Below are 27,698 nucleotides of genomic sequence, written 5' to 3' on the forward strand. Positions count from 1 at the left end.
AGGGGGAGAAACTAAAGAACACAGCCTGGCCGCGGGACTGGGGCAAAGCGAACAGTCCGGGGGGTCAGGAACAGTGAGCAGTGAGTGCGCAGTGGCAAACATAGAGCAGAAGCAGCACAAGTATAAAAAAAACAAGCTTACAGAAACCAGGGAGACCAGTGTCTGTAGCTCCCTGAGTAGCAGAGGAGGAGTCTGGGAATCCGAACACACCAGAGGAGAGTAGAAAAAAGAGGATTCAAGGCTGGGGTGGAATGTCAGGTGTGGTCGGATTCGAGATTGCCCAACAGCCAAAAAGGGAACCAACAAACTCAGCCAATTTTGGTTGAGTAACCCAAAAAAAGGAAGCAACAACATTATTTGGTAGTACACTACACAGTAGGCATAACAGTGGGTTAAGGAGAAATATGACCCTAGCAACAATAGGAGCATAATGTAAGGCACTAGGTCGTGGGAAGGCCAAGGATAGGCGAGCCGGGACAGGAGATCAACTAGGCAGGGAGGCACCACCCAGGAGGAGGGCCGGAAGAACCGGGCCACAAAGGGAAGGCAGCAAGGAGGCTACTCTGCTAATTAGGACTAGGGGGGACGATCTTTTAGGATGTTCACTGAGGGGACATGAATCAATGGGGGTGGGCAGGGTAATAGGTCAAGGTAGTCAAGTCCCAGAGACTGACATGGCTCCAGACAGAGCTTAGAAGGGATGTAGACGACTGGAACAAGAGTCAGTCCATGGAATCTTGAGGAGTCGATGCCGGGGAGATAAATCGTCCGCGCTTGTGGGTGTTGAGTTGACCTGCTACCGGTGCAGAAAGATGGGTTTTCTGGGGCAAGCAAGAGGCGGATCTTCTTCCCCAGGGGTGTCCAGGGGAGGGTGGATATGGAGATAGTGGAGCGTGTCTAGTAGATCGTCTGTGGTTCTGCAGATGTAGTCCCGGGACTGGTAGGAGAAGCGGACTGCAAATGGAAAGTTCCAATGATAAGCAATTCCATGTTGTCGGAGGAGCTGTAAGTAGGGTTTCATAGCCCTTCGTTTAGCAATAGTACAGGACACAGGTTTTGGAATAGCTGGTAAGTGTGGCCCTGAAAGGTCAAGTTGCCTGCATTGCGAGCCTCCTGGAGAATTTGTTCCTTGGTGCGGAAATAATGAAATTTGGCGATGATATGGCGAGGAGGGCCATTTCGGCTTGTGTGGAGCTACTCTGTCCAGCTCGAGACGGTCAATTGGGATGGTGGGGGATAATTCTTGGAGTAAGGTCGTGGTCGTGGAGAGGACATCTGTAATAGTTTCAGGAAGACCTCGAATACGGATGTTTGAGCAGCATGCTCTGTTTCAAAATCTTCTAGGCAGGATTGGAGCGTTAGGTTTTCATCTCGCAGCGCCTCAAATTCGTCTGTGTATGTGTGAAAAGTAGCATCAAGGTTGTCAACCCTGTGTTCTAGCTCAGATGTGCAGACCCCTAGATCACAAATTTCTTTAGATAATTTGCGTGTGATATGGTCGGAGGTCTGCTTTAGGGCTCTGTGCAGCATTTTCTCGAATTGTTTGAGAAGGACATGTTGTGCAGGGTCTGTAGTAGTTGATGGGCTAGGTGTCCCCTCTTCAGTGTCAATATCAGATTCACCATCCGAGATGCTGCGAGCAGGGTCTGTCAGCAGGGTTGTGTAGGAGAGGGAGCGTGACTGTGTAGTGGAGCCAGCGGCCATCTTGGATGAGGCCCGATCCAGGGCTTCCTTGATGGGTTTCACCTGTGGCTGATGCTTTGTAGCTCCCCGGACCATCGTGCCTGGAGCGGGTGAGTCTGTGGAGCAGAGGCAGGACGAGAGCGGCGTCAGGAAGGATGCTTCTCCTGCTATGCAGCGGAGCCTCAGGTGAGCATGTGCGGACCGGAGTTTCCGGGCATGCACACTCCCTGACCTTCTCTTTATCTCTTATGTGTTTCATCTGCTTAATCCCTTTCCATTTTCCCATTGCACTCTTTTTGAATTGAACTTTAAAATCCTGGCCTTTACTGACTCCCAAAAAGACCTTGCAACTCCACTGTTATGACCAACACATATACTGCATAACTAAGCCATATAAAAATAAGCTGACACTTGGGGAAGTTGTAATTTCGCTGTAGTTTATTAATCATATCTAAGTCAAATCTAATAACTGTAATTTTCATAAATGTGACAACATGACTGAAATGAAAAATAAATGTATTATGATTGCCAAAAAATAAAAAAAATACATTAACTTAGAAAAAAATGAACTAATTGACAGCCTGGGGGTACACAATAAACAACTTGGGCACATGGCTTGGGTGCCAAGGTTTATTTACCTACAGTATATTACCTCTATATGACCTTTCTTCTCAAAAACTCTTCAACTATTTTATGTAGAGCTTGTCTAATCTCATGGTTCCTCAGGCTATATATGATAGGATTGACCAATGGGTTCACTACAGTGTACAACAAAGAACTGTACTTGTTTACGGAAGGTGACTTCTCATCAGCTGGAGTCACATAAATGGTAATTATGGACCCATAATATGCAGCCACAGAGATCAGGTGGGCACTACATGTAGAAAAAGATTTCTTCCTGCCAGCGGAGGATGAAATTTTGAAAATGATGATAAAAATGTAAATGTATGTCCCAATGATAAATGTAAGAGTACAGAAAAAGAAAAAGCTAGAGCACATAAGGTCAAACCATTGTACAATAGATGTGTCTGATGTGGACAATTTCATAATTGGGCTTACATCACAAAAAAAGTAATCAATGTCTCTGAGGCCACAAAATTCAAACTGAGCTATGAAAATAATTTCAGTTGAAGCTAGAGTCCAGGTCAATGCCCAAGAACCAAAACCCAACAGGAAGCAGATTCTACGATCCATAATTAAACTGTAATGTAAAGGATTAGAAATAGCGACATATCGGTCATAAGACATAATAGCCAGGAAGAAACATTGCACAAATCCAACATTTAAAAAGGAGTACAGCTGTATGATACAGTCATCAACAGACATTTTTTTCTTTGTCTTTAATATAACCTCTGCCATCAGTGGTATGACAAACGTGGCCAGGAGGACATCTGCGAGAGCAAGGTGCTGAAGAAAGATGAACATTGGAATTTTGAGATTGCTATTGGTGGACACTAGAAGGATGATTAGAATGTTGCCGATCACTATTGCAATGTATATTAGAAGTAAGACACTAAAGAATAGAGTTTTGAAGTTTTCTAGACCTTGTAATCCAAGAAGATAGACCTCTGTGACTTTTGTTTGATTGTCTTGACACATTTTAGGAAGCGTGACCCATCAGGAAAGATACCAACCAAAAGAAGTTTACTGATAACATATGAAGAGAATGTCTAAGACATAAGTCAATGAATTTCTCACCTCAACTCACATTCATACATACACATACTAGGGACAATTTAGAAATGTAGCCAATTAACCTAACAGCATGTCTTTGGAGTGTGGAAGGAAACTTGCACAGACACAGGGAGAACATGCATACTCCATGCAGGTGGTACGCTGTTTGAGATTTGAACCAACAACTCTAGTGTTACGAGGCAAAAGGGCTACCGACTTAGCCACTGTGCTGCCCCCCTTGCAGAATCCTCTGTTCCTTCTGGGCCATGTAGCTGAGGTCTAAAAGGACTTCAGATGGAGACACGTGGAACCTTGAAACAGCTGACCCGGATTTTCTCTCGCTCACATTCACTGCAAGACAGAAAAAAGAGAGTTATCAAGAATTGCATTACCAAGCAATTACCATTAACCAGACAAAGACCACTGCCACCTGTCTGTCTGATGTTAAAGTGGTTGTAAACCTCATAAATAGAAAATCAACAAAGCATACCCCTTTTTAGTGTGTAATTGCTGCAATCCAAACATCCTAGTGTAATTTCTCTCTGAACTCTCCTTCTTCTGCTATCTGCATGAATTATTTCTGACAAGTTATGCCGACACCACAGAATCCCTGGACAGCTCCACCCCCTCCAACACAGAGAAGGTGATTGACAGCCTTAGTCGTCCATGTTTCCTTACGAGACTATGTAGGGAGGGGGGGGTGACGTCAGATCCAGGGTTGTCTTAATGCATGGGCACCCCTGGGCACTGGGCACACAATGGGGGCCCTATGATAATTTTGCATTACATCATACTTGCCAACTGTCCTTGATTTGCCAGGACAGTCATGCTTTACTACAAAGCTGTCCTGGGATGGCCTTGTCCTGGAACATGTACTGTGTCCTCCAGATCCCAGTATTGTGCCCTCCTGATCCTCGCTGTACTGTGCCCCTTTGCCTTTAGATTAGATGCATAAATTAGGGGAGTCTGGTAGGGGCCCCAGTGCATTCCTTTGTCCAGGGACTCCTAATGCTTTCAAGATGGGCCTGGTTAGATCCCACATCTCTGCCTTCTGGAGCTGAGAAAATACATTTGATCTGTGACTTTTAACGGCTGTAGAGAAGAGAGGGCTACAGTTAAACAGGTACAATTTATGTAGGAGAATTTTTTACTCCTTGTGTATCACCTAATGCCAATCATTTCAGTGGGTTCATGTAAAGGTTTACAACCACTTTAAACTATAATTTTAGCTTTACAAAAAAGTACACCATGCTGTACCATATAAGTAAAGCATCATGTTGTGCTAAACCTACCTTCCAGACAAGGCTCCCTTTCTGCTTAACCAGTTGGTGACCGCAGGTAGCCGAATGACGGCTGCACTGTGGCTGGCCAGTTCTGGGAGGCCGTCATATGATGTCTTCCCAGAATGCACTCTCCTGCACTCCCCCGGGGGCATTCAAAGTGTGATAGTGCTGAAAGCTGAAAATTGGCCTGGTAAGGAAGGGGGTAAAAGTGCCCAGTAGGCAAGTGGTAGCAATGAAGCCCACGACCACATTTAAAACAACGTTTTTCAAATTATCTGTAGCCAGTGATGGCTCCTTCCAGAGTTATTGTTGGGACAGATCTGCCTTTGGGACCAACCATTTCTAGTGCCTCAGGAAGGAGGTCCATCCTGTTCTTTAGGGCCACACATACACAATGCGTACTCTTTCCTGACACCTAGGATTAGCTTAGCAACTGCATTAGCAGAGAGTTCACACCTACCATTAGCAGTCTAAAAAAACAGGATGGCACTCCCTTCCATGGAATTTGGGGGTGCTGATCTCAATGCCTGCTCTGTCCCTACAATGAGTTGAGATGAAGTCATCACTGGCTGCTGAGAACTTGAAGCAACTTCTTCTAAACACAGCTGTAACTTTAATATTTAAACAGAAAAGGAACCCTGGGCAATATAATTGCTAAGATCAAGTGATGGTAGCAAGATAGCACAGAAGAATAGGGGACAGGGAATCATATGCATTGTTAACCTTTTATTACTGATGAAGAGCACGTTTTATTGGGTGAATTATAGCATGCAACTGTGGGATTAGTTATTGTTGTATGTCAGCCTTTCTCAACCTTTTAAACATAGAAGAACCCTTTAAATAACTTGTAGGGAACCCCTGCTAATAAATACTATGTCTACAGTTGATGGTACATTAGTGGATAGTCAGTGGTAAAAATGCTCGTTACACTTGTGATAATTGGGAAGAAGCCCCCCTTCCCACATAGATAGGCACAAATATCAATTTTGTCAGTGGGAACTTATATGAAAGGCAGAAATAGCTCATTCAAGAATCCCCTTCTGAGAATTGGAAGCTCCTTCTCTCTCCTTTTTGGACAACATCATACATTTTTATAAATTATATCATTGTGATTTTGACGATGCAGATGTGTGAGCTTGATAAGGCCATGAAATATTATTGCTCAGGATGGACATCTTTTTTATAGTTATGATTATATCATGATTCTAGTAAAAGGATTGTTATTTTATATATTTAAGAGTGTATCCTTCGGCACAAACAATTTTGTGTGTTTGATAACAACTTCAGACATATACTATATTGCCAAAAGTATTGGGCCAGCCCTCCAAATCATTGTATTCAGATGTTCTAACCACCTCCATGGCCACAGGTGTATAAAATCATCACCTAGGCATGCAGACTGCTTCTACAAACATTGGTGAAAGAATGGGTCGCTCTCAGTAAATTCAAGTGTGGTAACGTGAGAAGTCCAACCAAGATATTTCCTGGCTACTAAATATTCCACAGTCAACTGTTAGTGGGATTATAACAAAGTGGAAGCAACTGGAAACAACAGCAACTCAGCCACCTAGTGGTAGGCCACGTCACATGACAGAGCGGGGTCAGCGCATGCTGAAGCGCACAGTGCGTAGAAGTCACCAACTGTCTGAAGAGTCAATAGCTAAAGACCTCCAAACTTCATGTGGCCTTCAGATTAGCACAACAACATTGCATAAAGAACTTCATTGAATGGGTTTCCATGGCTGAGCAGACGCATCCAAGCCTTACATCACCAAGTGTAATGCAAAGCGTCGGATGCCATGGTGTAATGCACGCCGCCACTGGACTCTAGAGCATGGAGACGTGTTCTCTGGAGGGATGAATCACGCTTCTCTGTCTGGCAATTGTATAGACATGTCTAGGTTTCGTGGTTTCCAGGAGAATGGTACTTGCCTGACTGCATTGTGCCAAGTGTAAAGTTTGGGGGAGGGGGGATTATGGTGTGGGGTTGTTTTTCAGGGGTTGGGCTTGGCCTCTTAGTTCCAGTGAAGGGAACTCTTAAGGCGTCAGCATACCAAGACATTTTGGACAATTTCATGCTCCCAGCTTTGTGGGAAGAGTTTGGGGATGGCCCCTTCCTGTTCTAACATGACTGCGCACCAGTGCACAAAGCAAGGTCCATAAAGACATGGAGGAGCCAGTTTGGGGTAGAGGAACTTGACTGTCCTGCATAGAGTTCTGACCTCAACCTGATAGAACACCTTTGGGATAAATTAGAGCGGAGACTGCGAGCCAGGCCTCCTCCCCCGACATCAGTGCCTGACCTGACAAATGTGCTTCTGAAAGAATGGTCAAACCTTCCCATAGACACCCTCCTAAACCTTGTGGACGGCCTTCCCAGAAGAGTTGAAGCTGTTATAGCTGCAAAGGGCGGGGCAAACAGTGAACCCCATGGACTAAGACTGGGGTGCCATTAAAGTTCATGTGTGTGTAGAAGCAGACGTCTCAATATTTTTGGCAATATAGTGCATGTGAGAACTTGAAAAATAACATAAGCCATTTCAGTTTACCGATTGAGTTAAAAACAGTAATAATAATACATCCTGATAACAATAATAACATTATGGAAACAAGAAAAAAACATGGACCCATAGGAATAAAATATGCACCCAAAGAGAGTGGCTGAAAAAAAGGCCGGAGGAGATCAGCAACACTGAGATAGGAAAAACACATGGATGAAAAAAGGGAAAACAGTATTTTATGAAAAAAAAAAAAAATTAAACATGCTGATTGGGCATGATATGATATAGTATTTAAAGTGTTACTAAACCCACAACAGTACAATCAGTCTGTAGATGCAGTAAAGCATGCTTGTTATACTCACTGTGAACCCCAAGGGTTCACAGTGAGTGAACACATCCTCTGTTTTGTGTAAAATGGCTGTTTGATCCTGTCTTCTCTGAATGTAATGGAGTGGAGGTTTGTTTCTAATTTAACATCTGTATGACAATTCTGAAAAGTCAAAATGCTAGCAATTATGCCATGTGCCTAAAGAAATATTTATTTTATTCATTTCTATTTTTTTACTTTAAAGGGTAACCCCACTTTCATGGGGAAAAAAAAAAAATAATAATATCGCATATGCACAAGACATACTGTAATTGAATTTAAAATTAAAATAAATACTTGTGAGCCACTAGAAGTATTCTTACACTTAAAATATTTATGTGCTTATATGATAATCATGTGATTATTGTGAATAACTGGGATACTTTATAATTAATTAATCAAGTGTTTAAATAATTTCTTTATAAAATTAAAATATATTAGATCGCTAGGTACTTATTACACCCTCTCCAGGTGTATGGATGTATATATTAAATGTCAGTACTGTACCGCGCTCCAATATATACAACTCTCAATAATAATACAAATCCAATTTTCTATAATAATGTTATTAAATGACTCCGTGTATCTTCAATATATCAGTAATTAAATATATTAATCCAACCAAAAATTATAATTGATAACACCATTAATTCATATATAAAAAGTGGAAAAAATGAAAAAATATATTGTGCATATAAACCAAAATAAATATATATGGAAATGACAATTCAGTTCATCAGAGATGCGATGGTATTTAAAGTTCAAACTAATCTGTATGATGGATCAGTGTTCACAGCCGTGAACCTCTCCCTCCTTTCTTCTCTCCTCTCTCCCCAACACAGCCTCCTCAATAGAACTTTCTCCACTGGCTGCTTATTCCTCCATGCTCGATACATATAAAGAGAGAAACAGAGACATAGTGTCTTATCCGGGATAAAAGTTATTTATTTAAAGCTATTGGTTTCCCACTCACATGCTCCAAACAAAAGTAGCGCTTTGTGTGCAAATGTATCCAAAAAGTATCCAAATCCTACTATACAACCAGCCTTGCAGGTGTGTCTGCCTTCACTGAATGTGCTTGCCGTTCCTCCGTGGATGCGTGATGACGTCACCGCCCCTCCCCTACGCGTTACGCTACAGGGACTCGTAGCTTCCTCTGGGGGATGTAGTTTCAACTACATCCCCCAGAGGAAGCTACGAGTCCCTGTAGCGTAACGCGTAGGGGAGGGGCGGTGACGTCATCACGCATCCACGGAGGAACGGCAAGCACATTCAGTGAAGGCAGACACACCTGCAAGGCTGGTTGTATAGTAGGATTTGGATACTTTTTGGATACATTTGCACACAAAGCGCTACTTTTGTTTGGAGCATGTGAGTGGGAAACCAATAGCTTTAAATAAATAACTTTTATCCCGGATAAGACACTATGTCTCTGTTTCTCTCTTTATATGTATCGAGCATGGAGGAATAAGCAGCCAGTGGAGAAAGTTCTATTGAGGAGGCTGTGTTGGGGAGAGAGGAGAGAAGAAAGGAGGGAGAGGTTCACGGCTGTGAACACTGATCCATCATACAGATTAGTTTGAACTTTAAATACCATCGCATCTCTGATGAACTGAATTGTCATTTCCATATATATTTATTTTGGTTTATATGCACAATATATTTTTTCATTTTTTCCACTTTTTATATATGAATTAATGGTGTTATCAATTATAATTTTTGGTTGGATTAATATATTTAATTACTGATATATTGAAGATACACGGAGTCATTTAATAACATTATTATAGAAAATTGGATTTGTATTATTATTGAGAGTTGTATATATTGGAGCGCGGTACAGTACTGACATTTAATACTGTAATTGAATGTTATTAAAAAAAAATGAGTTTCCTTTTCAATCAGCAGTTCTGTAATTTTCTGTAAAATGCAATATGGCTACCTGGAAGAGCACCCCCCAGCAACATAATTTTCTGCTTGTGTAATTGGCTCACTGAGTTTCCCAGAAGTCTGCACTAAGATACAAATCAGATTTCAGGCACCCCCTGCAACAAAAATGTTATTTTTGGTGAGATACTCCAAAAAAGAAATCACATCCAGAGAGATGCAGACCCTGCTATTTCCTCATTACAGCCCTGCAGGTGCAGAATCTGATTGATAGCCATGAAACCACTCCCATTAGATTGACTTTCCACATGGACACAGGCAAACAATCATCTACTTCTACAGAACAGTGGTCTCCAAACTTTCTAAACAAGGGGCCAGTACACTGTCCTTCAGACTTTGGAGAGGGGCTGAGGCCAGTGGGAGTAGAAAATGTCCTGGTGTCAGTGGGAGTAAACAGCCATTTTTGTCAGAGGTAGGAATAGTGCACCATAGTTGGTGTCATTAGGAGGAATTGTGGCCCTTCATTGGTGTCAGCGGGAGGGCATATGCCCAATTGTTGGTGTTAGTGGAAGAAATAGTGCTCCATTGTTGGTGTCATTGGGAGGAATTGTGCTCCATTGTTGGGGTCATTGGGAGGCAGGAGCGGACTGACCATTTGGAAACTCGGGCACTGCCCGAGGGCCCGGGGTCAGTAGGGGGCCCCATGAGATGCCCCTGGTACCTTTTTCATAGGCTTTTTTGAGTTTAGGCAAGGACACAAGGGCCCCATGATCCCCTATTGCCTGGAGGCCCCATGAGCTATCAGTCCGCCCCTGTTGGGAGGAATAGTGCTCCATTGTTGGTGTCATTGGGAGGAATTGTGCTCCATTGTTGGTGTCATTGGGAGGAATAGTGCACCATTGTTGGTGTCATCGGGAGGAATAGTGCCCCATAGTTGGTGTCATTAGGAGGAATTGTGGCCCTTCATTGGTGTCAGAGGGAGGGCATATGCCCAATTGTTGGTGTTAGTGGAAGAAATAGTGCTCCATTGTTGGTGTCATTAGGAGGAATTGTGCTCCATTGTTGGGGTCATTGGGAGGCAGGAGCGGACTGACCATTTGGAAACTCAGGCACTGCCCGAGGGCCAGGGGTCATTTGGGGGCCCCATGAGATGCCCCTGGTACCTTTTTCATAAGCTTTTTTGAGTTTGGGCAAGGACACAAGGGCCCCATGATCCCCCATTGCCTGGGGGCTCCATGAGTTGTCAGTCCGCCCCTGTTGGGAGGAATAGTGCTCCATTGTTGGTGTCATTGGGAGGGATTGTGCTCCATTGTTGGTGCCATTGGGAAGAATAGTGCTCCATTGTTGGTGTCATTGGGAGGAATTGTGCTCCATTGTTGGTGTCATTGGGAGGAATTGTGCTCCATTGTTGGTGTCATCGGGAAGAATTGTGCTCCATTATTGGTGACATTGGGAGGAATTGTGCCCCTTCATTTGTGTCATTGCAAGGACATATACCAGTGGATGGAATAGTGCCCCTAGGGCCAGAACCAGGCAGGCAAAGTGGCCTAGGGCCACAGTTTAGAGACCACTGCTTCAGAATAATAAAAAGTAGGACACTGCAACAATGTTTGTTAAAATTCCTGCAATGTACATAGATCTCCCGGAAGGGAGTGTGTTTTTTCTTAACAAAAGTTACTGTTTTATCTTAAAAAATAAAATAAAACGGGTTTTCCAATTAAAAAAAAGTTGACCTCAAGGCAAACAGCTAAATGCACAAATAAAATACATATAATGAAGCTGGTTTACCTTCTGAAAAATGTCTATTTCTGTCCATCCAGTCTGACATATTACACTGCTCTGCAATACAACACAGCCCTATGTGACATGGCCAGAGACCTAATTTTCTCTGCTGTGGGTAAGTATTATTAATGGCTGGACAGTGAAAGGAGAAGCTCTACTCTATTTCACGCTCCTATCAGTATTCTCCTTTCAAGCACACAAAAATGGCAGCACATTTTATTGGCTCCTTGTGCTGCTTCTTCCTTCCCTATCTAAGTTCTGCTGGACATGGACTGCAAAAGACTGATAGCACATCAAATTCAGGTACTACTTGCACTGTCTGTGTAAAAAAAAAGAAAAGTAATGATGTATTAATGAACATAGAGCTGCACTAATGTGTCCATTTCATATCTGCCTGGTTGGTATAAAGCCATACAGAGCTACTTACCTTCTTAGCTTAATGTAAGTGAATAATTATCAATGGTAAAGATCCGCACTCTACAGTCAGCATACAATTATGGTAGGTGCTTTGATCTTTTTATAGGTGAGGGGTGAATGAATAAGTCCTATAGGATTGCTATCTAAGGTTCTTCTGTACATAATGTTACCAGCTGGGATCTCTAAAGCTGGCCAATTACCAGTAATGATGGTAAACAAAATTCCAAAGAAGTCTCAGGAGTTTTGGAATAGAACACAATATTCAATAATGACAAGTAAATGGAATAACTAGTGACATAGTAATTCGGGTTTAAAAAAAAAGACAAAAATCCATCTAGATCAATGAATAAAAAAAAAAGAAGAAATCCATAAAAATAATTAAGCTCCATATACAGAACTCTATAGCCACAGCGCATCCAGAGGAAGACAAAAAAAGTTAAATCCATGGTCCAATTTGCTCCAGTGGGGAAAAATTTAATTTCTGATTGCCAGAAGGAGATTTATTCTTCTAAAGCAAATCCACCTTTGCACACTGGGACCAGGGGCGGACTGACCATTTGGAAACTCGGGCACTGCTCGAGGGCCCAGGGTCAGTAGGGGGCCCCATGAGATGCCCCTGGTACCTTTTTCATAGGCTTTTTTGAGTTTGGGCAAGGACACAGGGGCCCCATGATCTCCTATTGCCCGGGGGCCCCATGAGTTGTCAGTCCACTCCTGACTGGGACTGACTAGTATTTCCCAGTTACTCTTCTCTCTCGCTCAGCTAATGGGACCCCAATGCTGATGGGCAGAAAAGGCAAACAAGGATGCGTGCATGCGTCCAAAGCCCCCTTTATCAACTGATGATGTGATTGGTTGTTAGGATGTTGGCAGTTGGAAGGTTAACCAGTTGCCACCAGGCCTATGGCCAGATGGTGGCTGGGCGAACACTTTGTCCCTCCAGGAGGACGCCATAAGGTGTCCTTCCCGGAACGCACATTGCGCGTGCCCACAGTGCCGCACTGTGGTGTGATCTATCACTGGTCATGTACCACGGCCAATGACAGATCTGTGTACCGGCACTGTTGTCAGTACCATGTGACCTTCTGTGACCAATCACAGCAGGTCACATGACAGTTGTATACAATGGATGGCTTCCTTTCATGTCATCCATTGTATACTAGTGTGTTTAGCTGTGAATGGTCACAGCGATCACATGCACAGGCTGGGCCAATCACAGCCCATCTGTGTCATGTAGTTAGCCGTGGTCAATCACAGCTAATCACAACAAAAATACTTGAATGAATCGATGCCATTCAGTTAAATGCTTACTTATAGCAAAGAAATTCTTTGCTATAATCAATCAGATTGTGTAAAAAAAAAAAAAAAAAATACTGATCACTTCCCCAAAGTAGTACAATGTTACTATGGTAACATTATACTACTTTGGTCATAGTGCAATATGAGAAAAAAAATCTTAAAAAAGAAAAAAAAATGTAATATAAAATAATAAAAAAATTATACATTTGTTTTTTCGTACTGTCACCAGTCACTGCCACACCGGTTATATGCTGACGCTGTACTGCACTGGTGACAGTATGTAAAAAAAAAAAAGAGAATTTTTTCTTCAAATTATGACAAAAAAATTACAACTTCAAAAACTTGCCATGACTCTTTTTAAATACCTCAGACTGTCTACTTTGCAAAAAGGGGTCATTTGGGGGATATCGGTACTGTTCTGACATTTGGGGGATATCTGTACTGTCCTGACATTTGGGGGATATCTGTACTGTTCTGACATTTGGGGGATATCTTTACTGTCCTGACATTTGGGGGATATCTGTACTGTTCTGACATTTGGGGGATATCTTTACTGTTCTGACATTTGGGGGATATCTGTACTGTTCTGACATTTGGGGGATATCTGTACTGTTCTGACATTTGGGGGATATCTTTACTGTTCTGACATTTGGGGGATATCTGTACTGTTCTGACATTTGGGGGATATCTGTACTGTTCTGACATTTGGGGGATATCTGTACTGTTCTGACATTTGGGGGATATCTGTACTGTTCTAACATTTGGGAGATATCTGTACTGTTCTGACATTTGGGGGATATCTGTACTGTCCTGACATTTGGGGGATATCTGTACCGTTCTGACATTTGGAGGATATCTGTACTGTTCTGACATTTGGGGGATATCTGTACCGTTCTGACATTTGGAGGATATCTGTACTGTTCTGACATTTGGGGGATATCTGTACTGTTCTGACATTTGGGGGATATCTGTACTGTTCTGACATTTGGAGGATATCTGTACTGTTCTGACATTTGGAGGATATCTGTACTGTTCTGACATTTGGGGGATATCTGTACTGTTCTGACATTTGGGGGAATATCTGTACTGTTCTGACATTTGGGGGATATCTGTACTGTCCTGACATTTGGGGGATATCTGTACTGTCCTGACATTTGGGGGATATCTGTACCGTTCTGACATTTGGAGGATATCTGTACTGTTCTGACATTTGGGGGATATCTGTACTGTTCTGACATTTGGAGGATATCTGTACTGTTCTGACATTTGGAGGATATCTGTACTGTTCTGACATTTAGGGGATATCTGTCCTGTTCTGACATTTGGGAGATATCTGTACTGTTCTGACATTTGGGGGATATCTGTACTGTTCTGACATTTGGGGGATATCTGTACCGTTCTGACATTTGGGGGAATATCTGTACTGTTCTGACATTTGGGGGATATCTGTACTGTTCTGACATTTGGGGGATATCTGTATTCTTCTGACATTTGGGGGACATCTGTACTGTCCTGACATTTGGGGGATATCTGTACTGTCCTGACATTTGGGGGATATCTGTACTGTCCTGACATTCTTGGACCTCAAGAAATGAGATTGTCCGTCAGTACTTCAGGATTGATCAATTTTCAGATCTATACCATAGTTTGTGAACTCTAACTTTCCTACAGACTAAATGATAAATACTGATTTGGGTTCTTTTCACCAACAAAATGTATCAGAATACATCTTGGCCTAAATTTATGAAGAACAGTAATTTTTTTGCACAGTTTTTATAACAAAAACAAAGAAAAATGTGTTTTTTTATTTCAAACTTTTTGGTCTTTTTTTGTTAATTTAGCAAAAAATAAATACCCCAGTGGGGATTACATACCACCAAAAGAAAGCTCTAATTGTGTGAACAAAATGATAACAATTTAGTTTTGGTACAGTGTCAATCGTCATTCTAATTGTGAGAGCCCTGAAAGCTGAAGATTGGCCTGGGCAGGAAGGGAGTAAAAGTGCCCTGTATTGAAGTGGTTAAAAACTGTACTTTTTGAAAAAAAAAAATTCACTGATTCATGTCCCTCAGGGCAATACCTAAGTCCCTTTACCCCTTTTATGGCCAATAACTTCCATATAAGCTTTCAAAATGGGAATTTTTCAATTTACAGGTTCAAGTCCCTTAGACTTGCATTAAAGCGGAGTTACAGCTGAAAAAAAAAAAAAAAAGCCAGCAGCTTCAAAAACTGTAGCGTCTGACTTTTAAAATACAGCCACTTACCTGTCCCTCAGACCAGTTGTGTCCTCACCACCACTGGTCTTCTCTCTCTGGCGCCGGCATCTTTAGTGTGGGCACCCGGCTGTGACATCTTGCTGCTTCAAAGCCAAGTACCCACTGCGCAAAAGCTGCACTTTGTGAATGGCCCCGTAATCTTCTGGGACCTGTCACATGTCCCAGAAGACTACAGGGAGGGAGGACAACTTCTACTTCCAATTGCCTAGGCAATTGCAGTCGAAGTGGGAGCAGGTACCTGCCAAATTCGGGTACCCGCTCCTCAAAGGTGCCAATCCTTAATGGGGAGTGGAGGACAAGGCATTAAAGCGGAACTTACCCATTTGGGTGAAATTCCGCTTTAAGTTTGTGGTCGAACTTTCATTAGGTTCAAATGTTTGACAGCAAACTGAATGGGGGGGGGGGTGTTTGGCCCATTACTAAATACAACAAAAGGATAGATAATGGCTCTCTGCTATCCAATTAACCTCCCTAGCGGTCTGATTATGTCAGTATTTCTGTGCTCAAAGCGGTATATTATTTTCAATGGAAATATGTTGTTTTTTTTAAAGTAGGCCTTTAATTCTTAGGAATAACTCACTGAAATCTGTCTGAACAAGAGTCTAGTAAACATCCCGGCGATGATAAAACTTGAAACACGAAATCATTAATTATATTATAATAAATAATTATAAAAAATAAATATAATAATAATAATAAAATGAATTCAATAATATAATCAAACCAAAAACGCTGAAATGTGAAATAGAGCGCCAAGTTCGCACATCGCTGAGCAAAGTCGCAGAATCGTTTTCAGTGTTAGATGACTAATTTCCCCCACGAATCATTATCACTCAATTCTGCAAGTGGTTCTAATTTACTATTGCTGTCCTCTAGCCGGTCTAAAACCGATTTTGACCTAAAGGGATGCTTTTTGGATGCCATCATTCCCTCCCCTCGTGCCAGGGTACTAGGTGTAATCCTAGACTCCAATCTGTCCTTTCAGCCCTAAATCCAATCACTTTCCAAATCTTGTAGACTTCACCGCCGCAACATCTCCAAGATACGCCCGTTCCTAACCCCGAAACCACTAAGCAACCTATTCACTCCCTTGTTATATCTCGCCTTGACTATTGTAACTCCCTCCTCATTGGCCTGCCGAATCGCAGGCTATCCCCTCTTCAGTCTATCATGAATGCTGCTGCCAGACTCATCCACCTTACTAACCGTTCTGTATCTGCCACCCCTCTCTGCCAATCCCTCCACTGGCCTCCACTCAGTGTCCTCCACCCCTCTCTGCCAATCCATCCACTGGCTTCCCGCTACCCAACGGATAAAATTCAAAACATTAACAATAACGTATAAAGCGATTTATAACTTTGCCCCAAATTACATCAACGATCTTGTCTCTAAATATCACCCAAACTGTCCTCTCCACTCCTCGCAAGACCTCCTACTCTCTAGCTCCCTTGTCTCCTCCTCCCAGGCTCATCTCCAGGACTTCTCCAGAGCTTCCCCCATCCTCTGGAACTCTCTACCCCAATTTATCAGACTATCACCTACTCTGCTCACTTTTAGGTGATCTCTTCAGAGAAGCCTATCCTGCCCTTAGTCCATCCCCCACAGTTCCAGTTGGAAGGGGTAGCTTTCTCACCCCTTCCAACTGGAATATATCTTCCCCAGACCCTTTTGTGCTCTAGGCTCTTGGCCAAGAGCAAGTACCATCTGATGAGAGTAATAGCAATAATACCATTCTGGCCAAGGAGATTTCTAACGTCAGTAAAACTGATGCTAGAACCACCAATTTCCCAGCCAACATTACCAGAGTTATTTTTATGAGGTTAACATCTTGACTAAGTCTCTGGGAGAATACTTCAGGTGAGATAGGAAATTTAGAGATAGATGTTATTAAACCAAGAATGTTCCCCACAGGTAGTGTCTATTCTATTCCTGGCAAGAAAGACCTCTAAAAATAAAATTGTACATAAAATATGACTGAGATTTGTTTACTTTATTATTATTATTACATCGAGTTTATATAGCGCCAAAGGGTTTGCTCAGCGCTGTACAATAGGGGGGGGGGGGGCACAGTACAACAATGGACAATGGACTTTATGGACAGAATATCACAGAATTCATTACTGCCAGAGCCTTCGTAAGTGTTAGAGTTCCTTAAAGTCTGCCTTGACAAAGTCCTCCAATCCAGCATGCTTAATGTTTAAGCTTCAGATTTGTTGTCACTAACAAACATCAAGTGGGTGTCGAGTCTTCTGGCCATCTAGTTCCTGAAGGCTATGTCAAGATCAGACCCCCGAGAAAGCCATTGTTCCCAAAATGGATTTAATTGTGGTCTTCAAAGCTCTCTCAAAGTCTTCTTTTTCCCTCATACGTCTTCTATAGTGTGGAATCTCACTTTGAAGACAGTTTTGTTTGTAGATAACATAACTTCAGTGATGTTAATTCATAGAGCTACAAGCGTTTGCCCATACAGGGACCCATCTGTTATTTTACCAAAGTAGTGCTGAGGCCATCAGAACACATGGGCATTAGTCTTCCAGACCAGAACAAAATATATGTGATGGACTGGTAGTCCCAAGGGAAGATAATACTCCATTTTAATCTCAATTAAAGTGGGACCCCCAGTCAGTTATATATGTATATAACTGTTCCCTGTTTAGATCTGCAGTCAAAGCACCTGGCTGAGGAAAGTCATCCAACATCAACTTTCTTTGCAACTCTGACAAGTTATATGATCGCAAGCCAAGACCTGAAAAAGAAGCCAATGCTGGAAGAATGCAAAACTGAACTGCGTTGTGCTCATTTGATAAAAGAAGTTGAATGCAGGGGCGGACTGACCATTTGGAAACTCGGGCACTGCCCGAGGGCCCGGGGTCAGTAGGGGACCCCATGAGATGCCCCTGGTACCTTTCTCATAGGCTTTTTTGAGTTTGGGCAAGGACACAGGGGCTCCATGATCCCCTATTGCCCGGGGGCCCCATGAGTTGTCAGTCCGCCCCTGGTTGAATGATAAGGTTTATTTGTGATGATGGCATGGGATTTAATTTAATATTTCATTTAGATGAATTGGTATCATTTTAACAAAGCTGCCATTTTTCAGCTCAGAAAGTAGTTTATATGTTTGTATTTCATTCCTTTAGTTTAGCATATAGCACTGCAAAAGATGAGGGTGCTGCTAGGAGCTTAGGAAGCAGAGGAACAGAGCTATAATCTCAGACCTCCAACCCCCTTCCAGACCGGTCCCAATTTCTGGCTCGATGGTGTATTAAAAGCATAAAAGGTGTCTGACCGTTTCTATATGGTTGATGATTGGAAGAGTGAAGGAATCTTCACCTATTTGGTATTACAAAGCACAATTTAATTGCTCTGAGGTGAGAGTTCTGTGAGCACTGAGGTGACACTGCTTGTATGCTTCATAGTACTTTATTTGTTGGTGTATGAGCACAGGAAGAAGCTTTATATCCTCAGGGGGCCAGTGAAGTTCCAAGCTTTTCTCCTTCCAAAGTCCTCCTGCCTGGAGGTGAGCCCCTATCCCATCTGGGGGCCCCACTCAGGCTCCTGCTCTCCAGCCTCCCTTCCTCTCCATCTTCTACACAATGGAGTTGGTGTATGAGCACAGGAAGAAGCTTTATAAGTAGAGATGAGCGAATCGAAGTATCCGAAGTGGAATTCGAGTCGAATTTCGGAAAAATTTCGATTCGTGCCGAATCCGAAAAACAGCCTAATTCGGACGCGCGAATCGAAATTTTTCCGAAAATGGCGGCTGACATGTGCGGCGACGGAGCGGGGATGTCGGGGAAGGCGCGCAGACAAGGCGCGCTGCCCCATAATGCATTCCTCAACGACATGTGATCGCATCAGCCAATCAGCAGCCAGCCAGCCAGCACTGTGTAATGGTCGAGGTATATATAGCGGCCATTTTGGAAATCTTCATTTGCCTGCAGTCATTGAACAGAGGCAGACCGCTCTGTACTAGGGACAGGGACAGAGTTAGGGCCACAGAAACGAGAATTGGGGACAGAGAGAAGTTACTTAGGGACAGAGAACCATTACTCAGGGACACAGACTTGTTAATGAGGGCCACAGAATCGTTATTTAGGGACAAAGAAACGCTAGTTAGGGCCACAGAATTCATACTCAGGGACAGACAGAATTGTTACTCAGTGCCAGAGAATTGTTACTTAGGGCCACAGAAACGTTATTAGGGCCACAGAATTTTTACTCAGGGACAGACAGAATTGTTACTGAGTGCCAGAGAATTGTTACTCAGGGACAGACAGAATTGTTACTGAGTGCCAGAGAATTCTTACTCAGGGCCACAGAATTCATTCTCAGGGACAGACAGAATTGTTACTCAGGGACAGACAGAATTGTTACTGAGTGCCAGAGAATTGTTACTCAGGGACAGACAGAATTGTTACTGAGTGCCAGAGAATTGTTACTCAGGGACAGACAGAATTGTTACTGAGTGCCAGAGAATTGTTACTCTCACAGACACAAAATTGTTACTTGCACAGACACAGAATTGTTACTTGCACAGACACACAATTGTTACTCAGGGCCACAGAATTCATACTCAGGGACAGACAGAATTGTTACTGAGTGCCAGAGAATTCTTACTCAGGGCCACAGAATTCATACTCAGGGACAGACAGAATTGTTACTCAGGGACAGACAGAATTGTTACTGAGTGCCAGAGAATTGTTACTCAGGGACAGACAGAATTGTTACTGAGTGCCAGAGAATTCTTACTCAGGGACAGACAGAATTGTTACTGAGTGCCAGAGAATTGTTACTCTCACAGACACAAAATTGTTACTTGCACAGACACAGAATTGTTACTCGCACAGAGACAGAATTGTTACTCAGGGCCACAGAATTCATACTCAGGGACAGACAGAATTGTTACTGAGTGCCAGAGAATTGTTACTCAGGGACAGACAGAATTGTTACTGAGTGCCAGAGAATTGTTACTCTCACAGACACAAAATTGTTACTTGCACAGACACAGAATTGTTACTTGCACAGACACACAATTGTTACTCAGGGCCACAGAATTCATACTCAGGGACAGACAGAATTGTTACTGAGTGCCAGAGAATTCTTACTCAGGGCCACAGAATTCATACTCAGGGACAGACAGAATTGTTACTCAGGGACAGACAGAATTGTTACTGAGTGCCAGAGAATTGTTACTCAGGGACAGACAGAATTGTTACTGAGTGCCAGAGAATTGTTACTCTCACAGACACAAAATTGTTACTTGCACAGACACAGAATTGTTACTTGCACAGACACACAATTGTTACTCAGGGCCACAGAATTCATACTCAGGGACAGACAGAATTGTTACTGAGTGCCAGAGAATTGTTACTCAGGGACAGACAGAATTGTTACTGAGTGCCAGAGAATTGTTACTCTCACAGACACAAAATTGTTACTTGCACAGACACAGAATTGTTACTTGCACAGACACACAATTGTTACTGAGTGCCAGAGAATTGTTACTCAGGGACAGACAGAATTGTTACTGAGTGCCAGAGAATTGTTACTCAGGGACAGACAGAATTGTTACTGAGTGCCAGAGAATTGTTACTCAGGGACAGACAGAATTGTTACTGAGTGCCAGAGAATTGTTACTCTCACAGACACAAAATTGTTACTTGCACAGACACAGAATTGTTACTCGCACAGAGACAGAATTGTTACTCAGGGCCACAGAATTCATACTCAGGGACAGACAGAATTGTTACTGAGTGCCAGAGAATTGTTACTCAGGGACAGACAGAATTGTTACTGAGTGCCAGAGAATTGTTACTCTCACAGACACAAAATTGTTACTTGCACAGACACAGAATTGTTACTTGCACAGACACACAATTGTTACTCAGGGCCACAGAATTCATACTCAGGGACAGACAGAATTGTTACTGAGTGCCAGAGAATTGTTACTCAGGGACAGACAGAATTGTTACTGAGTGCCAGAGAATTGTTACTCAGGGACAGACAGAATTGTTACTGAGTGCCAGAGAATTGTTACTCTCACAGACACAAAATTGTTACTTGCACAGACACAGAATTGTTACTCGCACAGAGACAGAATTGTTACTCAGGGCCACAGAATTCATACTCAGGGACAGACAGAATTGTTACTGAGTGCCAGAGAATTGTTACTCAGGGACAGACAGAATTGTTACTGAGTGCCAGAGAATTGTTACTCTCACAGACACAAAATTGTTACTTGCACAGACACAGAATTGTTACTTGCACAGACACACAATTGTTACTCAGGGCCACAGAATTCATACTCAGGGACAGACAGAATTGTTACTGAGTGCCAGAGAATTGTTACTCAGGGACAGACAGAATTGTTACTGAGTGCCAGAGAATTGTTACTCTCACAGACACAAAATTGTTACTTGCACAGACACAGAATTGTTACTCGCACAGAGACAGAATTGTTACTCAGGGCCACAGAATTCATACTCAGGGACAGACAGAATTGTTACTGAGTGCCAGAGAATTGTTACTCAGGGAAGACAGAATTGTTACTGAGTGCCATAGAATTGTTACTCAGGGACAGACAGAATTGTTACTGAGTGCCAGAGAATTGTTACTCTCACAGACACAAAATTGTTACTTGCACAGACACAGAATTGTTACTCGCACAGAGACAGAATTGTTACTCAGGGCCACAGAATTCATACTCAGGGACAGACAGAATTGTTACTGAGTGCCAGAGAATTGTTACTCAGGGACAGACAGAATTGTTACTGAGTGCCAGAGAATTGTTACTCTCACAGACACAAAATTGTTACTTGCACAGACACAGAATTGTTACTTGCACAGACACACAATTGTTACTGAGTGCCAGAGAATTGTTACTCAGGGACAGACAGAATTGTTACTGAGTGCCAGAGAATTGTTACTCAGGGACAGACAGAATTGTTACTGAGTGCCAGAGAATTGTTACTCAGGGACAGACAGAATTGTTACTGAGTGCCAGAGAATTGTTACTCTCACAGACACAAAATTGTTACTTGCACAGACACAGAATTGTTACTCGCACAGAGACAGAATTGTTACTCAGGGCCACAGAATTCATACTCAGGGACAGACAGAATTGTTACTGAGTGCCAGAGAATTGTTACTCAGGGACAGACAGAATTGTTACTGAGTGCCAGAGAATTGTTACTCTCACAGACACAAAATTGTTACTTGCACAGACACAGAATTGTTACTTGCACAGACACACAATTGTTACTCAGGGCCACAGAATTCATACTCAGGGACAGACAGAATTGTTACTGAGTGCCAGAGAATTCTTACTCAGGGCCACAGAATTCATACTCAGGGACAGACAGAATTGTTACTCAGGGACAGACAGAATTGTTACTGAGTGCCAGAGAATTGTTACTCAGGGACAGACAGAATTGTTACTGAGTGCCAGAGAATTGTTACTCTCACAGACACAAAATTGTTACTTGCACAGACACAGAATTGTTACTTGCACAGACACACAATTGTTACTCAGGGCCACAGAATTCATACTCAGGGACAGACAGAATTGTTACTGAGTGCCAGAGAATTGTTACTCAGGGACACCTAATCGTTGAATTAAATAGTATGTCAGACAACATGCAGAGGAGTGGCAGAGGAGGCAATGTTTTAGGAGCGAGCAGACGTGGCAGCAGAGGAAGGGGTCGAGGCAGCAGTATTCGCAGCCAGAGGCCAGTGCTCCCGGTGTCATCCAGCGGTCGTGTCTCCACCGACAACCCTGCCGTCATTGATTGGTTGGCTCGGTCGTCTTCCTCTTCCCAGGTCACCTCTGACACCTACAGCCAACGGTCGGTGGGTACGTCAGACACAACCGTTAGTTGGCATGGCCCGGGACCAAGCCCACTGAAATCACGTGTCCTCTACCTGCCCCTGTCCTTTGCTGTTCCCTCACCAAGCGAAGTATCGCATGCTGTGGGCTCAGCCCCACTGTACAGTGAGGAAGAGCTAACAGAGGGCGGTCAGGAACGGGGGGAGACATCGGCCTTTTCAGCAGCCAAGCGAACAAGTACTGGCGAGGAGAGTGGCTCGGTAGCCGGTCTAGAGACAGGTCTGTCTCCTGACCCAGACGCAGCCGAGGGGGCTAGTAGTGAGGCGGAGACCCTACTTGATGATGAGGAGGTTGATCGCACTTGGCAGCCTCGTCGTCATCAGGCAATTTCTTCCGCATCATCAGGAGAAGAGGGTGGCAGCTTGGCAGCGAGCAAAACAGTCGGTGGGTTGCCCAGGAGACAGCAGCAGGGTCGCATCAGTGTCAGTGGAGCCAAACGTCCACGGAGTAGAGCACCAGCTCCACTGCAGCCTACCACCACGGCCAGTAGTGGTGCCGGTGCGCACGGAGGAAGTAGCAGTCAGCCAGTGAAGAGTAGCGGGGGCAAAGTTTCCTACTCGGTGGTGTGGCAATTTTTCCTCAAGCCGCCCGAGGAAGTAAACGTAGCCGTATGTCGACTATGTGGCCAGAAATGCAAGCGTGGCCAGGGGGCCCATGTTGGGACTACAGCGTTGCGTCAGCATATGCAGCGTCACCATTCGGTGGCCTGGGAAAACCGTGATAAACATACGGCGGTTCTGCCTGCCCCAGCCCCCGCTCCATCACCCGCTCCGTTACTTGCTCCGTCACCCGACGTCGTCAATCGCCCTCTATCAGCCAGTCAAGGCTCCAACACCTCTGCTGAGGGGAGTTGTCGCTCATTGGCATCTTCCGCTCGTTCAGATGCTCCTTCTCCTGCTACTCCTCTTCTCGGATTCCGTCAACAGTCTTTCTTGGAATCCGTATCCAAGAGACAACAGTTTGCGAGCACGCACCCGACGGTGCAAAAGCTGAACGTCCTCCTGTCCAAGTTGCTGGTGCTGCAGTCCCTCCCTTTCCAACTGGTGGACTCAGCACCTTTCCGAGAAATGATGGCTTGTGCCGCGCCGCGGTGGAGAGTGCCAAGCCGTCATTTCTTTGCCCAAAAGGCAGTGCCAGCCCTGCATTCACATGTAGAAGAGATGGTGGGCCAGTCTTTGAGCATGTCGGTCTCTGCCAAAGTGCACGGCAGCGCCGACGTGTGGAGCTGTAACTACGGTCAGGGACAGTACATGTCATTTACGGCCCACTGGGTGAACGTGGTGCCGGCACAGCCGCACCAGCAACTTGGACAGGTCACGACGCTTTTGCCTCCACGTTTGCACGTCCTTGGTCCAGCAAGCATGTCCGCCTCTACCACCTCTTTTTCCGCCGTGTCCTCAGCCGCCACCCCCGTGCCAAGTCCCATTACCCGACCGGCATATCACATGTGCAGGGCGCAACGGTGTCACGCTGTGCTGCACCTGGTATGCCTTGGCGAACGTAGTCACACAGGGGAGGAACTGCTGAGTGTAATGAACAGAGAAATCGACAGATGGCTGTCTCCGCGCAAACTAAAAATCGGAACCATGTTGACTGACAACGGAAAGAACATGGTGTCTGCTCTGCGTCAAGGAAGGTTGTGCCATGCGCCATGCATGGCTCACGTGTTCAATCTGGTTGTCAAGCGGTTCCTAAAATCCACCATCCCACTGCAAGACATCCTTAAAATGTCACGTAAACTGTGCATGCATTTCAGCCATTCCTACACCGCAAAGAACACCCTCATTGAGCTGCAGCGGCAGAACGGAATTCCACAGCATCGCCTGATCTGCGACGTTGCAACAAGGTGGAATTCAACCCTACACATGTTAGACCGCCTTTACGAGCAGCGAAAGGCCATCACCGATTTCCTGATGTTACAAGCGGATAAAGGTACTCCCCTGTGTAACTTAGATGTCAGCCATTGGCAGCTCATGCGTGACACCTGCCGCTTGCTCAGGCCCTTTGAGGAGGCCACGCTATTCGTGAGTCGGCAGGACTATGGGATGAACGACGTCATTCCTCTGTTGCACGTCCTGGAACAAATGCTGTTAACAATGGCTGGTCAGGGTGCGGTAGACGTGGCGCACAGATCTCAACGCCACATGACCCCTGTGGGGGCAGGACAGGAAGAAGAGGAGGAGGTAGAGGAGGACATTTGTGCTCAGGAATTATTGAGTGAAATGGGTGGTTTTTCCACTCAGCGGACAGGAGTGGAGGAGCAGGAGCATCTGGTAGAGGAGGAGGAGGAGGAGACAGAGGACCCAGACGCACCGTGGCAGTATGCTGTGGAGATGGAGGCAGGGAGTCCCTCGCATTCCTTGGCACAAATGGCCCATAGCATGCTCGGTTGCTTGCGTAGCGACAGCCGAATAATAACCATCAGACAGAGGGATGACTTTTGGCTGTCCACCTTGTTGGACCCTCGCTACCGGTCCAAAATGGTGGCCTTTTTCACACCTGCTGAGAGGGAGGCCAAAATTACGTACTATAAAAACCACCTATGTAGTCAGTTGGTCTCTGCCTTTGTGCGCCAACGTCCATCCTCAGACACTGTGGGCCCTGTGCGCTCGCGTTCCGCTGGCATGGCAGCAGGGGAGGGGTGGGGTGGTAGGAGCAGTGGCAGCTCCACCAGCAGCGGCTGCCTCAGTCTGCAGTCGATGATGAGTAGCTTTCTTCACCAGCGCAGTGAGGAAACTACTAACCAGCCGCAGCAGCAGCAGCAGCATCAGGTGGACCTGGAGCAGGAGCTCAAACAACAGGCTTGGGCCTACTTGGACAGCACCCTGCCAACCGAGGTAGACAATCCCCTTGACTACTGGGCAACGAAACTTGACCTTTGGCCCCAACTAGCTGAATTTGCCCTTGAAAGGCTGTCATGCCCGGCCAGTAGCGTGGCATCGGAGCGCGTGTTTAGTGCGGCAGGAGGTATTGTAACTCCGCGGAGGACACGACTGTCCACCCAAAGTGTGGAGAGACTCACGTTTGTGAAAATGAATCAGGCGTGGATTAGTCTGGATTTCAAACCACCAGTTCCTGACACAACTGACTAAATCCGCCATGAATCATGCCTCAAACATGTGCCACTTTCAGGTCTCCTCACACTGCTGGTGTGTTGAATTTTTTGACATAGGGTGCTGGCAGATTACGGGCCTCCTATAGCTGCTGCCAGGCCCCTAATCTGCCATAGGCCCCTATATACCGCCTCCTCCTGCTGCTGCCAGGTCCAGAGTCTCTCATGGGTCCCTGTACGGCCTCCCATTGCTGCTGTCTCCATCGCCACACTCTGCTGCCATGTGCCACTTTCAGGTCTCTTCACACTGCTGGTGTGTTAAATTTTTTGACATAGGGTGCAGGCAGATTACGGGCCTCACATAGCTGCTGCCAGGCCCCTAATCTGCCATGGGCCCCTATATACCACCTCCTCCTGCTGCTGCCAGGTCCAGAGTCTCTCATGGGTCCCTGTACGGCCTCCCATTGCTGCTGTCTCCATCGCCACACTCTGCTGCCATGTGCCACTTTCAGGTCTCTTCACACTGCTGGTGTGTTAAATTTTTTGACATAGGGTGCTGCAAGATAACGGGCCTCACATAGCTGCTGCCAGGCCCCTAATCTGCCATGGGCCCCTATATACCGCCTCCTCATGCTGCTGCCAAGTCTAGAGTCTCTCATGGGTCCCTGTACGGCCTCCCATTGCTGCTGTCTCCATCGCCACACTCTGCTGCCATGTGCCACTTTCAGGTCTCTTCACACTGCTGGTGTGTTAAATTTTTTGACATAGGGTGCAGGCAGATTACGGGCCTCACATAGCTGCTGCCAGGCCCCTAATCTGCCATGGGCCCCTATATACCGCCTCCTCATGCTGCTGCCAAGTCCAGAGTCTGTCATGGTCCCTGTACGGCCTCCCATTGCTGCTGTCTCCATCGCCACACTCTGCTGCCATGTGCCACTTTCAGGTCTCTTCACACTGCTGGTGTGTTAAATTTTTTGACATAGGGTGCAGGCAGATTACGGGCCTCACATAGCTGCTGCCAGGCCCCTAATCTGCCATGGGCCCCTATATACCGCCTCCTCATGCTGCTGCCAAGTCTAGAGTCTCTCATGGGTCCCTGTACGGCCTCCCATTGCTGCTGTCTCCATCGCCACACTCTGCTGCCATGTGCCACTTTCAGGTCTCTTCACACTGCTGGTGTGTTAAATTTTTTGACATAGGGTGCAGGCAGATTACGGGCCTCACATAGCTGCTGCCAGGCCCCTAATCTGCCATGGGCCCCTATATACCGCCTCCTCATGCTGCTGCCAAGTCTAGAGTCTCTCATGGGTCCCTGTACGGCCTCCCATTGCTGCTGTCTCCATCGCCACACTCTGCTGCCATGTGCCACTTTCAGGTCTCTTCACACTGCTGGTGTGTTAAATTTTTTGACATAGGGTGCAGGCAGATTACGGGCCTCACATAGCTGCTGCCAGGCCCCTAATCTGCCATGGGCCCCTATATACCGCCTCCTCATGCTGCTGCCAAGTCTAGAGTCTCTCATGGGTCCCTGTACGGCCTCCCATTGCTGCTGTCTCCATCGCCACACTCTGCTGCCATGTGCCACTTTCAGG

At 45.0% G+C, this 27,698-nt stretch overlaps 2 protein-coding genes across 2 annotated transcripts in view; both read right to left on the reverse strand.

The window, feature by feature from the left end:
- Positions 1–2,125: 2,125 nt before the first annotated feature.
- On the reverse strand, positions 2,126–3,439 carry LOC149452557 (olfactory receptor 1M1-like). The gene has a single exon (XM_089689205.1). It carries the CDS (start codon positions 3,280–3,282, stop codon positions 2,338–2,340), a length of 945 nt encoding a protein of 314 aa, XP_089545331.1. The 5' UTR covers positions 3,283–3,439; the 3' UTR covers positions 2,126–2,337.
- A 135-nt stretch (positions 3,440–3,574) lies between these two features.
- The window catches only part of LOC149452558 (olfactory receptor 5P55-like), a 38,769-nt gene continuing 14,645 nt past the window's right edge, over positions 3,575–27,698 (reverse strand). The window contains exon 3 of the mRNA XM_089689258.1: positions 3,575–3,708. Within this exon, the coding sequence (XP_089545384.1) occupies positions 3,575–3,708 (134 nt within the window). The remainder of the gene's footprint in view (positions 3,709–27,698) is intronic.

The sequence above is a fragment of the Staurois parvus genome, unplaced genomic scaffold (assembly GCF_062004578.1).
Source record: "Staurois parvus isolate SC_StPar_1 unplaced genomic scaffold, SC_StPar_1.0 ptg000470l, whole genome shotgun sequence".
Lineage (NCBI taxonomy): Eukaryota > Metazoa > Chordata > Amphibia > Anura > Ranidae > Staurois > Staurois parvus.